Source organism: Dendropsophus ebraccatus, chromosome 1 (genome assembly GCF_027789765.1).
Source record: "Dendropsophus ebraccatus isolate aDenEbr1 chromosome 1, aDenEbr1.pat, whole genome shotgun sequence".
NCBI lineage: Eukaryota > Metazoa > Chordata > Amphibia > Anura > Hylidae > Dendropsophus > Dendropsophus ebraccatus.
Window position 1 is genome coordinate 86688797 of NC_091454.1, and position 18050 is coordinate 86706846.

The window sequence follows — 18050 nt, forward strand, 5'->3', positions numbered from 1 at the left end:
TGTTCAGTTATTTAACTGAAATCTGCTGCAGAAAATCAGCTGCAGATCCTGTAGGTGTGAACGCACCATTAAAGGGTTATTTATCAGACAGTGACATTCTGTAATGAGTAGAAGTTTTCACAGATGAGGCAAGCTTGAAGTGTTACCCTCATTTAAAAAGAAACTGACAGCATAGATGTGCTTATATCTGAGCTGTCAGTATCAGATGCCATTAGCATAGCATATATACCTTTAGCGATGTGTGTGATCTTCATTTCGGGCAGTGTCACTGTCTGTGCCCACCCCACTCTCCAACTGCCGGTGTGACTTTACTTGTAAAACATGGAGTATATTAACTTACCTCCAATGCCTGGAGAGGACAGAGCAAGCTCTTTTTCCATCTCCCTGTTCTAAAAATCCATTTAATATATGGTCCCCAGATAAAGGACGTATCAGATATTAAACTGATAAGAACAGATACTACACTTGATCTTAGCTAAAAGGCCGAGAAGCGATGTATTTCCTTTTTAATTACTTTCATTACCCCAATGGTCACCACCTGCTCTAGTTGGGATCTAGTTGAACATTAGATGGATACAGCAACATACCTTTCAGTAGTATGCACATCATCAGCTTTGAAAGCATAAAATAAAGTATTTTTGTGCAGTAGATGAATTACTTTGTTTTCATTGCCATCTTCCTTTACTACTTGAACTGTGAATCCTAGAAGAGGTTGGCTCTCCAATGCTGCAATGTCCTAGAATTATACAAAGACTTCTGTTTTAGAAACCAATTGGGGTCACATCACCCAGACCCCAACAACATTGCAATACCTTACAACACCACAGCCTCCTCCAATCAGCAATCAACCCTGATCAGCAGGGGTGTCAGAAGCTGGACTCCTGGTCATTAATATTATTGGCCTATCCAGACTACAGGTCAAAGGCTGTATAACCACTACTGCCATAAAAATAATCCTGTTACACCACATAATCCCTTGCAAATAGTTGTAACGATCCTGTTTGCAAAACCAAACACTAAATCTAAATGACAGAAATTACACATAGGGACCACATCATATATTTAAAGCGACTCTGTACCCACAATCTGTCCCCCCCCAAACCACTTGTACCTTCGGATAGCCGCTTTTACTCCAAGATCTGTCCTGTGGTCCGTTCAGCAGGTGATGCAGTTATTGTTCTAAAAAACAACTTTTAAACTTGCAGCCCTTTGTCAAATGGCCGTGGCTTACAGTATCTGTGCCCTAACTTTGCACCACCCCTCCGTCCCTTCTCCCCACCCTCTTCATCATTAGGAATGCCCCTAGAACACTTTCTCCTGTCTGAACATTGCACAGGTGCCTTAAAGTGACACTGTCACCTCCTTTTTGCATTCTGACATCTCTACACAGGTGTAAAGGGTAAATTTAGCGGTCTTCATACCTTATTTTATATCATACGTCATGGTGTTTGTTCAAGTAAAAAATCATCTTTTATCAACTGCAGATTGTGTAAGTGGGCGGGGCCTTGCGGCATTAGCACCACTTAGCCCCGCCCACAATGCCACAGTTGGCCCCGCCCCCTCGCTGGCCATTGGAACAGGCTGGCCGAAAGGTCTAGACCCCACCCCCTTTACGTCGGTCAACCAATGGGCATCAAGAGGGTGGGGCCAACTGTGCCGTTGTGGGTGGGGCTAAGTGGCACTAATGTCGCAAGGCCACGCCCACTTAATACAATCTGCAGTTGATAAAAGGACACTTTTTACTTGAACAAACACCATGACGTATGATATGAAATAAGGTATGAAGACTGCTAAATTTACCCTTTACACCTGTGTAGAGATGTCAGAATGCAAAAAGGAGGTGACAGTGTCACTTTAACGATCCAGCCCATGTTCAGTATTCACACAGTTGAGAAATGGGAGACAATCTGCCTGGAGCATATGGGGGGGAGGGACAGAGAGGTTGTGCCAGCCTAATGCATACACAATCTAGGCCACAGCCATTGGGCACAGGTCTGCAAGTTTAAAAGTTGTTTTTAGGACAATAACTGCATCACCTGCCGCACGGACCCCAGGACAGATCTTGGATTAAAAGCAGCTATCCAAAGGTACAAGCAGTTTGGGGGGGGGGGTCAGATTGTGGGTACAGAGTCACTTTAGGGCAGGCATGTCCAAACTTTTTTCGAAGAGTGCCAAATTTGATGAAGTGAACATGTGCGAGGGCCGACCATTTTACATGCTACATGCTATATGCTTTATAACACAGGCAGATAATAGCAAGCTGGATACCTGGGGGGCCGTAAAAGTTCGGAACGCGGGCCGCAAATGGCCCTCCGGACGGACTTTGGACATGCCTGCTTTAGGGGAATTTGTCAGTGGCAATGCTCATTCCAGACTGCTAACACTGTTGTGCCCCTTTTACACAGGCCAAAGAGTACAGTACAAGGAGTCGAAGAGGCTTTCTGAGCTTCTGAAGTGCCACAAGCTAACACTTCCTTAGGACAGCTTCACACGTACAGGATTTGCTGCGGAGTTCACGCTGCAAGTTTGAGTTTGCAGCGAAATTCACTGCGACTCCCATTACATTGCCCGTGCACTGATTGGCTGATGGGGACAGGAAGCCTCACATGCAGCCACAGCGCCGAGCAGGTAATGTATGCTTTGGGCGCGGGTTGGGGGGGGTTGTTAAAGGGGCAGAGTCACATGTAAATTCCGCTGCGGGTATGTGACCCATTCAACTTCACTGTACCAGGATTCACAGCAGTTTTCACTGTAAACTCACAGCGTGAAATCTGCTGCAAATCCGGTACGTGTGAAGCTACCCTAACTCCCCTCTCCCATACCTGACCCTGCTTCAGGCTCAGCTTTCAGGTGTCAATCAAGAAGGGAGGGGAGAGAGGAAACATTTCAGCTTGAGATATTTCAGAAGCTTAGAAAAGATTCTTTGAACCAAACACAAAAGGCATTTTTCTACAATCTGGAAGCACAGACAGATATATGAAAGGTATTATGTGTCACCTTGACCTAACAGCCATATAACAGTGTCAGCGGTTTGGAACATGAATTACAGCTGACAGATTCCCAGAATCATAATTACGTAAAAATCATTTAAAAAAAAAAAAGAATCTATTCAGAGAAAGAAACATGAGGATAGGATACCGAGAGATGCACACATCTGGTTACATGTATAAAATAACATCTGTATGCACTGTGAAATGCTAAGGCTAGGTTCACACTGCGTTTTCAGCATCCGTTTAACGGATCCGTTTTTTTTAACGTCCAGAAAAATAGGGTCCGCAACGTTTTTTAGTCCGCCCAAAAAAAACGGATCCTTTTTTTTTTATAATGGAAGTCAATGCAAAAACGGATGCACACAAATGAATCCGTTTTTTGCAATCCGTTTTTCATGCGTTTTTTGCAAAAAAAACGGATGCGTTAAACGGATGCTGAAAACGCAGTGTGAACCTAGCCTTACATATATGGTATTTCCATAGGTATTAATTGTTTACACATGTAAGTAACAAAGTAATGGTCACATACAGGTATGGTAATTTACCCAGGGTATGGTGGCATACTGAGTTGCTGTACATAACAATGCATGTACCTGGTTTAGTACTGATTTTTCTTTTTTTTACTAAGTGCATGTGGAAATGGTATGATATATGTATGAAACTAGAGGTGAAATCTGTCTTATAATGTGACAAATATGTTTATGTTACTTACCTGTGTAAATTGATGAACTGTATAAACACTTCTATTTTTGAAAGTATTCTTTTGTTGCAGCATTTTCCACACCTGCCTAAATTTTTGCACATTACTGTATATAGTCAATTTCTAGTAAAGCTATGCTTTATAAATGAAAAGCAAAGTTGCAGTACAGTGATCCCCAAGTTATGGTTTTCTAGCTGTTGCAAAACTACAACTCCCATCATGCCCTGACAGCTGCAGACTGTCAGAGTATGATGGGAGTTGTCATTTTTGCAATGGCTGGAGAGCCGTAGGTTTAGGGAGCAGTGTTCTAGTACTTCATTGCATTCTAAATAATAAATGAACTACTAAATCTTATTCAGTAGTGACAAAAGCATACATGAAAAGAAACAGCATCTTACCTCACTAGCAGCATATGTGTATAAGACTTTGTTCTTTATGACAAACCACAGTTGTTTCCATGGCTTTTTGCTGCCCTTCGATCTATGCAAGTAACCACTCATTGTGGAATCTTCTGTGCTAGCGGACACCTGAGCGTAAATATACTAGAATTAGCCAAGAGGATACACATTACATGCTGAATTTAGCTAGGCTCAGTATATGGTGTTGTTATTGCTATACTGTTCATTTAGCATAGTATGATAACTGTGATTACAGAGTTCAGAACTGTAAATTAAAACATTTCAGATTGGGGGAGCTACATAAAAGCAATCTTCTAATATATTTCTAGTTGTCATATACTAATGCCTTTTAGTATGGCAGCTCAAGGAAAATTGTTGCATTTTCCTTGTGATCCTGTCCAAACTGTAAACCTCCGTCTAAAGAGGTTGAAAATGACATGTGGACTACAGACTGCTGTAAAATAGCCTAATAAACTGGTAAAAAAAATCTGCTCCATGGTCATTGCATTTTACTCCAGAATAACTATGACATACATTGCTGATTTTTACTGCAACGGCTACAACAGCAACACTGTGCTTACAAATGGCATACATGTATCCTGAATGAGGACACCCTTCTATGGTGACCATATGACCTACTGTGGCATATGGGAAAAGATTTTAAAGCACTTCTTTAACAATTTATTTGTGAATTGCTTTTTAACTCTCAGGCTTTGTAAAGTGCTGTCAAGAGTTTAATTTCTGACAATGAGATTAATAATAATTTCCAAAGTATAAAAAAAACTTACTTTAAGAGCTGCAGGGATTTTCTTCTGCTTCCTTCCAGATGGAATACTGTGGAGCACTGAAGAAAGGGCACTTGAAGGGGACTTGAAGTTGGCAGGTGAGCCTGTCTTGGCAATGCATTGGCTATCTATATACAAAACAAAAATAATAAATCAGTGGATAATTTGCAGAGAAGCATTGTTGTGTTTAGTACTTATATGTCCTGATCCACTGCAGCTGCCATTCTGACTCTTTATCCCCACTGCTTACTTCTGCCCACTGCTTCCAAAAAAGTTTTGTTTATGCAGGAAACAGCGGCTCAGCCAGACACAGACAGCAGCTCCAGTTTGACACTGCCCTTTGCTGCCACCTCTGTCCATGACACTATCCAAAGCAGGAAAGGTTTTCTATGGGGATTTGCTTCTTCTCTGGACAGTTCCTGACATGGACAGAGGTGGCAGCCTATGGAAGTGTACAGTCCTATGGAATTTGTTCACACTTCAATAAGAGTAATAAAAATGCCCACCAGTCACATATACTGCCCTAATGTAACAACGTCGCGCAGACTACCCCGGAGTCCTGCACTGCGATAAAAGTCGGCACATTCTCTCAACATCACAGTCTTGCTGGCCATGGACAAATTCCTCACGAACTCTCAAGAAGCAATGAATAAGTCGTAATGCGGTGTTAGGTCGTCCAACCAGCCTTCTTCTTCCACAAAGACGAACCAGAAGAAAGACAAGTCCCAAACCAAAACAACCTCAACAACGGCAACAAGGACGTCTTCAACTGTCTTAGAGACGGAACAACTCTCAGATACTAGTTCGACCGGGTCACCACTGAACCCCCGAACCCCACAGACGCCCCAGGACCCTACCCACGCCGCAACAGTGGCCCTAGAAGTCGCACGTTTAATAATGCCACAACTGGACAAGAGACTAGACTTCACACCTCAATAAATACGGCCTTAGCCCAGATTAACAGCAATGCCCAAAAAATAAATGACCTAGAAACAAGAGTAGTGGACGTGGAGTCCACGCTGGTTGCAGTACAGGAAAAATCTGACTCCCAAGAAGAGGCCACTAGACTAATCCAGGCCAAGTTGAACGACTTAGAAAACAGAAGCCGTCGAAACAACCTCAGATTCGTTGGTTATCACCGAAGAGATCCCTGCTACACTAAACTTAAACTTGGAGCTCTCCAACCTCATGATGGAAAGGATCCATCGAATAGGACCAGAGCGCAGGGACCAACAAAATCGTCCTAGACAACTGATAGCCCGTTTCTTCCATTTGCGGATAAAGGAAGACATACTTCGTGCCTTCAAGAACAGTAGATCCCTACGAGTTCGTGAACATAACATCCTTATTTTCCAGGACTACTCCGCATCGGTGGCGCAGAGGCGACGTGCTTTCACCCCAATCTGCAAGTACCTTCTGGAAAATCACCACAAATTCCAACTCCAGTACCCAGCCAAGCTGAGAGTCACTGTAAATGAGCGCACCATGTTCTTCGACGACCCAATCCAAGCAAGCCAACATTTTGACATCCGACTAGAAGACTGAATGTCCACGCTGACCACCTGCTATTATGCAATAACATTCTTCATGACTCCGGGGCTGCCCTGGAATAATGTTACCGTTATGCCCACTATTGTTTAGATATGTTTTGCATTGTTGGCCTCACGGCCTTGGTTATGTTCTCATCTTACTTCTTTTTTCCTTTCTCAGTTACCCCTTCCACCCCCATGCCCGTGGGTCTCCCCCTGTATTGTGCCCCTTGCCCTGGGCGATGCCGCCTACTCGCTGGGATAGGACCGGATCGCCGCCTGCCCTCATCTGGATCCGGAAACGCCACACCAGCGGAATAGGATGAGTACTTTGCAATCACATGAAGCTCACACATACGATACACCTACTGAATTCAATTTCATATCCTGGAATGTTGCGGGTCTTAACACACCGATCAAACGATCTAAAGTCCTCACACACCTAAAACGGCTGAAAGCCGATGTAATCTTTCTCCAAGAGACATTGGAAACGAGATGCCCACCTCGCTCTGAAAGCTCCCTGGCTAGATAGTTGCATGTCAGCATCATATACATCCAAGAGAAGAGGGGTGGCGATACTATTTAGCAAATCCGTCCCTAACACTATTGACTCTACCTATGAAGACCCTGGGGGTAGATACTTATGCTTGAATGTCCACATAGCAAACCGAGCATATACACTGCTCAATATATATGCCCCAACGACACCTAACCAAGACTTCTACTCAGCACTCCTACAGTTTTTACTAGCTCGACCTCTCCATTCTTTCATAGTGGCACGAGATTTCAACCAATCCCTTCTACTTGACTTAGACAGATCACATCGCACAGCCTCACAGACGTCCCCCCCCCCCCGCCTCCTCTCTCCGCCACCTTAACTCAGCTGGACCTATGTGACCCATGGAGATTATACCACCACCTAGAAAAAGAATATACTTACCACTCCAGAGTACACAACACCTTCTCTAGAATTGATTATATACTGACCACATCTGCGCTTTTCCCGGCAGTACGAATGGCCACTATACACCCTATCACTATCTCAGACCATGGCCCGGTGTTCCAAAGACGAATTGGCCCCACCATCCCAGAAGACAAAAAAATGGAAATTCCCAAACTACTTAGCTTCCTCCCCTGACTTCCAGACTTACCTGCAAACCCAATGGGCCAATTATGTAGATGACAATATTATCCACACCGATGACACCCCACTACTATGGATGGCGTCCAAACCAGTTATACGAGGCCACATAATCAGTTACATGAAGCACCAGAAAAAACACCACACCCGCCAATTCCAATCCCTTCATAACTCTCTGCGTGATGCACAACTGGCCCATGCCACAGATCCCACCCCAGTGACTAAACAAAATCTGACGGACGCACGTACCCTCTTAGACACATTCCTACAAACGCAAGCACATTGGCACACCTCTGCTATTCAAAATAAATATTACAGGTGGGGAAACAAGACAGGCTCCTTGTTAGCCAAGCTGACAAACCCACCACGCGCCCGTCATGAGATCCTTTCCCTAACAGACCCAGCCACTGGACAGTTAGTTCACGAGGAGGAGCGAATAGAGTCAATACTGTACGACTATTATGAGGAATTATATAGCGCCCCCCAAGCTGACTCCACGGCTATCCATTCCTTCCTGGACTCATTGCCCCTCCCCGAGCTAACAGCGACACAAAGGGCCATATTAGAGGAGGACATAACTGAGACGGAAGTGAGGGACTTAATTAAAACCTTGCCCAATGGCAAAACACCGAGACCTGACTGCCTCATCAGCGAATACTCATCACAGACTCCAGAACCATTTTACTTCCAAAGCCCAACAAAGACCTGACACTACCCCAATCATACCGGCCTATAGCACTATTAAAATCAAGATTATAAACTTTTCACAAAGCTCATAGCAACCAGACTTCAGCTAATCCTACCCTCTATCCTCTCCCCTTCCCAGCAGGGTTTCTTAGCGAACAGACATTCCACAAAAAACATCCGTAAGGCCATAGCTGTCACAACCCACGCCTTAGACAAGTCCCGACCCCTGACCATGCTGTTGAGTCTGGACGCTGAAAAGGCCTTCGATAAAGTGTTGTGGGCCTTTTTGTACGCCACGCTTACTAGACGCAACTTCGGACCAGTCTTCCTCTCCCTTGTCCAGACGCTTAACGACCAAGCTGCAACGACGCTGACGATTAACGGAAGGAATACCCCACAGATTGACCTCTTCCGAGGAACCCAACAAGGCTGCCCACTCTCCCCCCTACTTTTCAACATTACAATAGACCCACTGCTTAGACACATAGAATCTTCATCACTTTATCCAGGGGTGCAGATAGGGCAACATGAAATAAAAGTCATGGCTTTTGCTGATGACATCCTGCTCGCTCTGCAAAATCCCAGACAAGCCCTCCACGAAGTATTGGCGGACCTACGGAGCACGGGGAACTTGCTGGGCTATACCCTAAACATGGATAAGTGCGAGGCCTTCTTACTCAAGGGCCCAAGCTGCCCGTTGTGGACCACCACCATACCACTGCGCTGGAAAACGACATCTTTAACCTACCTGGGTGTGACTATACCTAAGTCACCAGTTAAATTATACCCCTACAATATAAACTCCTATATCAAAAACCTAGAAAACTCCCTCCTTACATGGAAGAAATTCCCTCTTACCTTCATCGGCCGAGCCAATTTGCTAAAGATGATAGAAGTACCCAAACTGTTATATCTTTTTCAATCCCTGCCCATACATCTCAGGCTCAAGGATGAGAAGAGAATAAACTTTCTTTACAGAACCTTCATCTGGGGCTCAAAGTCGTCTAAAATTGCATTTAACATCTTGCAGCAAACTAAGCTACATGGTGGACTGAACTTTCACAATATTAGAGAGCTCAACTTATCCGCCCAATTTCGCATCATTAAGGACTGGATTCAGCACAGAGGGATTTATACTGACACGCAACTAGATAGCTACGTGGCACAGCCATATTCCCTACCCAACCTGTTGCACTGCACCTATGCAAATCTCCCCGCTTGAACAAGGGAGAACCCGCTCCTACTCTCCACTTGGAAATCCTGGAACAGAATCAGAACCTCACTTCACTTGCACCCCTCCCGCTCACTGTTCATAACCCTGTTAGGTAACCCAGACTTTCAAGACGGTCACCCCCATGCAACATTCAAAACCTGGCACCAACAGGGCCTCATTACCATATACCACCTGGTCAACGTAACGACCAAAGCACCCCTAACTTTACAAGAACTCCGTGACCGATTCCCCAATGTTACCTTTCCCCAATTTGCATACCTGCAAGCAGGGAGTTTTCTTCGCAAATACCTGAAGGAATTGCCGCCAGAGGAGTGGGAAATCACGTTTCATACGGCTCTACGCCTTTCCACGTCCGCCAAAGGACAGATATCCCACGCAGACCTATACCTCCACTCCTCACTAGACTATGCCACACAAGCAATGGGGCTGCCCCAATGGCTTCAACACTTCCCTGACCTTGCGATACCTGACCTTCTCGCCATGTTGGAATATTCCGTAAAAATGCTTCCGGCTGCAAGATACATGGAAATGACCCTACGAATATTCCACCGTTCTTACATATCTCCAGTACGGGGTCACAAGATGGGACTGTTCCCTACCGCCCTGTGCTTTAAGTGCGGAGCCCCGGAAGCAGATCTGGCCCACTGCTTGTGGTATTGCCCTATTATCCAGGACTTCTGGTGGGTTGTGGAGAAATTTGCAAAAACCCACCTGGTAAACTACGTACCATATGACACCCAATGGGGTATATTCGGAGGGACAGACCCAAAACGGTTCAAATCTGGGTGGGGACCGAGGAAGCTCCTCCATCTATTGTCAGCCGCAGCCCGCAAAGCAATCCTCCAAGTGTGGATATCCCCTCAGCCACCATCCCGCAAATTATTCCTAGAAAAACTATTATACATATTCCGCATGGACTGGGTGGAAGCGGCCATACTAAAGGAGCGCAGGGTGGAAGGTTTCTTCTTGGTTTGGGAAAGTTTCATCCAGACACTACCTGATAGAGTCCAGACACAAGTGAAACGGACATTCTCTCACACAACCTCTTACCTAAACCGTGAAATTACAGGAGACCCCCCAATATGACGATAGCTGTTACACGATCGTCCACTGAGAGCATAGGAGACCTGCGGGCACCCCCTCCCCTTCCCTCCCCTGTTCTTTATGTATGGGTTTTGTTTTGTTTTTTTGGTTTTGTTGTTTTTTGGTTCCCTGCACCTGTCATATATGCCAGCCTCTTAAGTCAGGGACTAGACCTATATCAAGCTGAAGTCTTTATTAATAGAATTCCTGATCCCTTAGAGTGTTCTAGGTTCAGGGAACCTATTGCTATATTGTTTTCTTGATTGTTCCGTCGCACCTATCTTGTGGAACCACCTGATACTGTGTTTGCTACACTTGGCCCCCTTTATGTGCTGAATACCCTTTCGGCACTGAACACAATGACGCACCACGTGCCTTTGTTTGTTTATGTGTTTTACTTAAAAAATTTAATAAAAACAGTTTTTAAAGAGTAATAAAAATGGTTAAAATTATTTTCATTATAAACTTATGTAAGCTTATATTTATTAGACCATATTTTATTTAGTATTTTTGCATTATTTAAGCAAAAATTAGATCAGTAGTGTTAGGTCGCTCGTTAGCTGATCGCTTACTTTAAACACATCAAAAGATAATCTTGCGCCAGCCGCACATCTCTTAATGTATTAAGATATGGACACAAACAGACGCAAAATGAGGTCGTAATTAATCAGTATGTTCAGTATTTAGGCAGTCATAATAAATTACAGTCATTATTCTATATGGTGTGTGCACTGCCATCCATTTTTTCACTGACTTCAATGGAGAGTGTTGTTATTGAAAAATACAGCCATATATTTTTACCTCAATATTTTGCCTGCATTTTGCCTTTATTTTACAGTGTGTAGCCTAAAGCCTTTATTTATACTTCTTCCTTAAAGGGGTACTCCAGCGGGGGGGGGGGGGGGGGGGCACTCAGCCAGTCAGTGAAGGAGGCGGGATTCGTTTCAAGTCCGCTCAGATCCCGCCTTTGTCACTGACTGCCTGAGCGGACCTGAGACGTCACGTCTCAGGCCCACGTCAGACACCAGGAAGCTGGCTCCGGAGCACCGCGATGCGGGACCCGCCGCTGGAACCGGGGAGGTGAGTGGACGTCTTTTCCCTCAGCCACCTCGTCCCTGGTCCAACAAAAAAGTGCCCCCCCCCCCCCCGCTGGAGTACCCCTTTAAGGCATTAAAATGCAGTGTGAACTGAGCCCTACTTTATGGGTAGACAGGAATTCCAGTAGCTATAACAGCCTGATAGTTCCACACCCAGATCATATAAATATTGGTATTAGTTTTAAAGGGACCCAATCAGCATGATTGTGCTGACATGGTTCCCAGCAGCAAAGTATAGATCTACTGTGCAGCTCACAGAGCAAACCAGCCTCAGCTGCAGCAGTAGTTTACAAGAGGGAAAAAGATCTTTTATTCGGGTGGGCAGAAGGGGAGGAGGAGTATGTCTGTATGTCAGAAATGATATTAAAGTGAGTGTAAAAGATGCAATAGTGGGCGATGACTGTGATGATGTGGAAGCATTGTGGGTAGAACTACAGAAGGAGGTAAAGAGTGAAAAAATTATTCTTGGTGTAATCTATAGACCCCCCAACATTACTGAGGAGGTAGATGGCCAGTTGAATAGACAAATAGAGCGGGCTGCCCGGGAGGGGACAGTAGTGGTAATGGGGGACCTCAACTACCCAGATATAGATTGGGGTCACGGTTCAGCTAAAACCACAAAGGGGAGGGAATTTCTTAACCTCCTGCAGGATAATTTTCTGGGCCAGTTTGTGGAGGAGCCAACTAGAAGTGATGCCTTGTTGGATCTGGTTATTTCTAACAACGCTGAGCTGGTTGGGGATGTCACTGTCCATGAACACCTGGGTAATAGTGACCACAATATAGTGACTTTTAGCTTAAAGTGTAGAAAAGAAAAACATGTTGGGAGGGCAAAAACTCTTAATTTTAAAAGGGCCAATTTTCCTGGGTTAAGGGCAGAACTTCAGGGCATAGACTGGGAGCGGCTGCTGTCGCATACTGATACAGCTAATAAATGGGAAATCTTCAAATCCACATTAAATAACTGTACTGCCAAATATATTCCTATGGGTAACAAATATAAACGGTTAAAATCCAATCCCACATGGCTTACAACCGAGGTTAGAAGGGCTATAAATGAGAAAAAAGGGGCATTCAAAAAATATAAATCAGAGGGGTCAGCTGTAGCATTTAAACATTACAAAGAAGTCAACAAAACCTGTAAAAAGGTAATAAAAGCAGCAAAAATTCACAATGAAAGGCAGGTAGCTATAGAAAGCAAAAGAAACCCCAAAAAATTCTTCAAATATATTAATGCAAAAAAAACCAAGGTCAGAGCATGTAGGACCCCTAAATAATGGTGACGGGGAATTAATAACTGGGGATCAGGAGAAAGCTGAGTTACTTAATGGGTTCTTCAGTTCTGTATATACAAAAGAGGATGGAGCTGTGGTGGGTGGGGCCAGTACTGAGGTGGGTGGGTCCAGTGCAGCTAACACATGTAATGTACTGAACTGGTTTACTATAGATATGGTCCAAGATAAATTAAACAAACTCAATATAACCAAAGCTCCAGGGCCTGATGGATTGCACCCCAGAGTTCTTAGGGAACTCAGTTCTGTAATTTTTCTACCCTTGTATGAAATATTCTGTGATTCTTTGCTTACTGCTATTGTGCCGAGGGACTGGCGTAAGGCAAATGTAATACCGATCTTCAAAAAGGGCTCTCGAACTTCCCCAGGTAACTATAGACCCGTAAGCTTAACGTCCATTGTGGGGAAACTATTTGAGGGGCTTATAAGGGACTACATCCAGGAATATGTAGTGGCTAATAGTATTATAAGTGATAACCAGCATGGTTTTACTAAGGACCGAAGCTGTCAAACCAACCTAATATGTTCCTATGAAGAGGTAAGTAGAAGCCTGGATGGCGGCGCGGCTGTGGATATAGTGTACCTGGATTTTGCAAAAGCGTTTGACACAGTTCCTCATGGACGTCTGATGGGTAAGTTAAAGTCTATCGGTTTGGAAAATTTAATGTGTAACTGGATTGAAAACTGGCTTAATAATCGTACCCAGAGAGTGGTGGTCAATGATTCCTACTCCGAATGGTCCCCGGTAATAAGTGGTGTACCCCAAGGGTCAATACTGGGCCCTCTTCTGTTTAACTTGTTTATTAATGATATTGAGAATGGAATTAACAGCAATGTTTCTATCTTTGCAGATGACACCAAGCTTTGTAGTACAGTACAGTCTATGGAGGATGTGCAGATGTTACAGGATGACTTAGACACACTGAGTGTTTGGGCGTCCACTTGGCAAATGAGGTTCAATGTGGATAAATGTAAAGTTATGCACCTGGGTACTAATAACCCACATGCATCATATGTCCTGGGGGGAGTTACTCTGGGAGAGTCGCTGATGGAGAAGGATCTGGGTGTACTTGTAGATAATAGACTACAGAACAGCACACAATGTCAGTCAGCTGCTTCTAAGGCCAGCAGGATATTGTCATGCATTAAAACAGGCATGGACTCACGGGACAGGGATATAATATTACCGCTTTATAAAGCTTTGGTGCGGCCCCATCTGGAGTATGCTGTCCAGTTTTGGAACCCGATTCATAAAAAGGATGTTCTAGAGCTGGAGAGGGTACAAAGACGGGCAACTAAACTAATAAGGGGAATAGAGCATCTTAGTTATGAGGAGAGATTAAAAGAATTACATTTGTTTAGTCTGGAGAAGAGACGTTTAAGGGGAGATATGATTAACTTATTTAAATATATAAATGGCCCCTACAAGAGATATGGGGAAAAGATGTTCCAGGTAAAACCTCCTCAAAGGACAAGGGGGCACTGCCTCCGCCTGGAGAAAAAAAGGTTCAATCTCCGGAGGCGACAAGCCTTCTTTACCATGAGAACTGTGAATCTGTGGAACAGTCTACCACAGGATCTGGTCACAGCAAAAACAGTAGAGGGCTTCAAAACCGGCCTAGACAAGTTCTTAGAGCAAAATAATATAAATGCATATGTATAGAACCTATCGCCCCTCCCCCTTCCCTGTATCCATCCCCTCCTTGGTTGAACTTGATGGACATGTGTCTTTTTTCAACCGTATTAACTATGTAACTATGTAACTATTCCAGCAAGTGAGGCGGCAACTAGTCACCTGGTGGGGAGCCTCCCATGACCAGTCACTGCTCTTTGCCTGTCAGCGTGCAGTGTGAGGATGACTGACAGGCAGAGAGATCCATTAGTGGCCTCTCTGCCAGTCAATCGCCCCCACACGCGCGATGACAGGCAGGGAGCTGACAGTGACTAGCCACAGCTCTCTGCCTGTCAGCGCGCATGTGGGGGTGATGACTAGTTGCTGCTTCTCTTCTGGCTTTGTGTGGTGTAATAAAACTCCTTTTTAAAGCTACGACTGCAGCCGTTATGCTCCGTGAGCTGCACAGTAGATCTATACTGTGCTGCTGAGAACAATGTCAGCACAATTGTGGTGATTGATTCCGTTAAAGTCATTAAGGTTTTCTATGCAATATTTGACAAAGAATTAATGTGACTGAAGAGGAAGGAAGCCTATCATTTTAGTGTATGAGAGTAAAGTAATACATAGCACCTAACTTCCTGTAGATAAATCTAGTATTCAATAATAGATTTCATGCAAAAATTCACTATTTATACATGAAAACTGAAACCACATTTCAACAGCAGGATTCTCTTACATGTGAAATCAATAGCAACATAGCACATAAAGACAGCAATGCAATAATTGTAAGTATACAATACCTTGCTTCTGAAGTTCTTCAAAGCAGTGATCACACACGCGTGCTAAATGATTCTTAAGATATTCCAGGCTGTACTTGTTTGTTGAGCAGGCCTGACACACAATCTAAAAGCCAAACATATCATAAAATAAATTGTGCCTAGGGTTGTCCAGTTAGTTAAAGTATATGGTAGAATCCTGAGCAGGTATACCCTACAATGAAGGACTATATAGAGCAACTAGATATATAAAGACCCCCATAAAGATTAGTCAAAAGACATCTGAACCTGCCATTTTGGGCAGACCGACTGACAATCTAACATATACGGGTGCCTTCTAACTAACCTGGCAGAGAAGGATTGGGCATTTTGGATTTCAACTACCCTATTTACTGGGAGATAAGCTGCTGCCAGAACTGTCTACCAATGGCTTATCACCCTCTCTGTATGAAGAACACATGAATGTGCAGCCAAGCTCAGCTGCAGCATTCATTGGTATGGGAGGGGGAACCAGCGAGACTGCTAGTGAAGGAGCATGGGACCCACTACACCATAAATGGCACATTGCTTCCAGCCACATTCATTGTGTAAGTGCCAGAGCTGAGGCTCACCGGAGCAGCTTATCAGCTTGGTTGTCAGGCATTGGCACCCCACCAATAAAAACCACATTAACCCAGAATGATGTACATGTGCAGCAAAATATGCACATAACACATACCTCCATATATGTAGAGCATTCTGAAAAACTTGTACTGGTTGCTGTGCCAGTGTCATGGCAAACGCAGCATCTAACAGGCTGACAGAGGGAGAAATTTTCCTTTGTTTCTAATCAGTGCTTTGCAAAGCGCCTACAGAGTGGTGATGGTAGCCATGTAACATTGACAGGCAGTCAGATCTCTCCCACATGTTGCTGCTCTCCCTGTTAAGGTATGCTGTATATGGAATTTTTCTGGTAGTGTCATTGTATACAGAGCAAAGCGTATCCTGCCACCAGCGGAGAATAATAGTTACAGTTTAAAGTAAATGTACCACTAGGTACATCACTTTGTGTTTTTACATGAATAGATCAGCGCCACTGCAGGGATGCTGGTGCTGCTGTTCTTAATTTTAACTGGCGCCCAATTCTGGCACATGGCACCAGGCTATACCCAAGCACTGCCTCGCCGATGCTTGGGAATAGGCCGGCAACATGCACAGGAACCAGGAGGCGGTTCAAAAGCACTTTAAGCGCTTAGAAGCGTTAGGTGGCAGAATGAATGGGGCACAGGCCACATGTGCGCTCCATTCATTGCGTTGTCGGGATCAGTGGAAGTCCTATTCTATGGATAGGGTATAACAAGCCCAAATGAGCATACCTTTCTTTTTTGTATACCCGTATGGACTTTTTTCTTCTTTTTTTTTTTAATTAAGCTGCAATTTCGGACAGACCTGTACTGGTACTGTTTTTAGCCCATATAAGTCAATGGATTGTTTTTTGTTTTTTTGTGTGTAGGTCACCTGCCAGCACTGCTTCTGATTACATCCATGTTTCATAAAATATTACCAGAAACAGCAAATGAAAATAAGAGAATAATAAGAGAATAAGCCCTCATAGAACAATATAATCTTAGCTCTCTAAGCAGCTACCAATCACCCTGGTACCAAGCCATGGGGCTTGCAGTAAAGCACATCTCTAAATGCTGTTATAAACAGATCAGGAAAGACGGCTGCCTTCATAATAATAAAAAAATAAAGAAAGAAAGAAAGAAAGAAAAATACAACCAGAAAATTGAGAAATTGATTATAAAAAAAAGATCATTTCAGTATATGGCTCAAATCAGTGGGGGGGGGGGAAACATTACTTTCATGGTTTAATCTATTCGGCATTAGAATAACAGGACATTGGCACAAAAAAAGGACACACCTTTCCACATGCTCTACAGTGATGACGTCTCCAAGTCAGAGTAAATTCACTAGTACAGATCATACACATGGTTGCTCTGCCATCAGGGATCCAGATTGGTGCCTTTGATCCAAGAGTATTATCTCCTTCATCTTCTGGATCAGTCTAAAACAGGTTAAAGTGTTTTGTTGGGTTACTATATATTCAAGATATTACTGAAGATATTTTTTGAGTGCTACGCTTTTAGTCTATGCACGGATGTGTATATTAAAGTCTATGTTCTAGGTCTACACAGAAATAAAAAAAATAAAAAAAAACACTTCCACAACTAAATTGGGACACAGAATATTGAACACCATCATTTTTGTATACCCTCTACATAAGAACACAAAATAGAATCTTATAGGACCTATTTCATTCAACCACTGTGAAGTTTAGTTTAAAGACTGCATACTCAACATCATGAATTATAACAACGAAAAGAAAGCCGAATAATACAGTTTATTTTTTATTAACCATACCTCTTCCTGACTTTTAGCAGGATTGAAGGTAATTTTCTTTCTGGCATAAGCCTCTATTGCTGCAGAAATTGCATCGAGCCAGTCATCTCTCTCAGAGGCCGAGCTGTGAACACAATACAGCTCCATTAGAAATTCATGTTTGTTTTAAATAAAAAAATTAACCAACACAACTGGATTATTAACAGACACAAAGTGGTCCACGTACTATAGCCGTATATAACATGACCTGAGCATTCTCCTTCCTCCTAATGCATATGGACTGGTGGAAGACAATATCACAATCAAAATGAAAATCATGAAGGTCCAGCGCATCATGTTAA

At 43.6% G+C, this 18050-nt stretch overlaps 1 protein-coding gene and 1 pseudogene across 1 annotated transcript in view; both read right to left on the reverse strand.

Moving 5' to 3' along the window:
* FGD6 (FYVE, RhoGEF and PH domain containing 6) overlaps nt 1-18050 on the reverse strand; it is a 76493-nt gene that overhangs the window by 1190 nt on the left and 57253 nt on the right. Inside the window, exons 15-20 of the mRNA XM_069974287.1 lie at nt 17731-17833; nt 17231-17374; nt 15352-15454; nt 4877-5001; nt 4089-4217; nt 588-736 (exon numbers count right to left, since the gene is read on the reverse strand). Of these exons, the coding sequence (XP_069830388.1) occupies nt 588-736; nt 4089-4217; nt 4877-5001; nt 15352-15454; nt 17231-17374; nt 17731-17833 (753 nt within the window). The remainder of the gene's footprint in view (nt 1-587; nt 737-4088; nt 4218-4876; nt 5002-15351; nt 15455-17230; nt 17375-17730; nt 17834-18050) is intronic.
* LOC138781862 (U2 spliceosomal RNA) lies at nt 322-495 on the reverse strand (annotated as a pseudogene).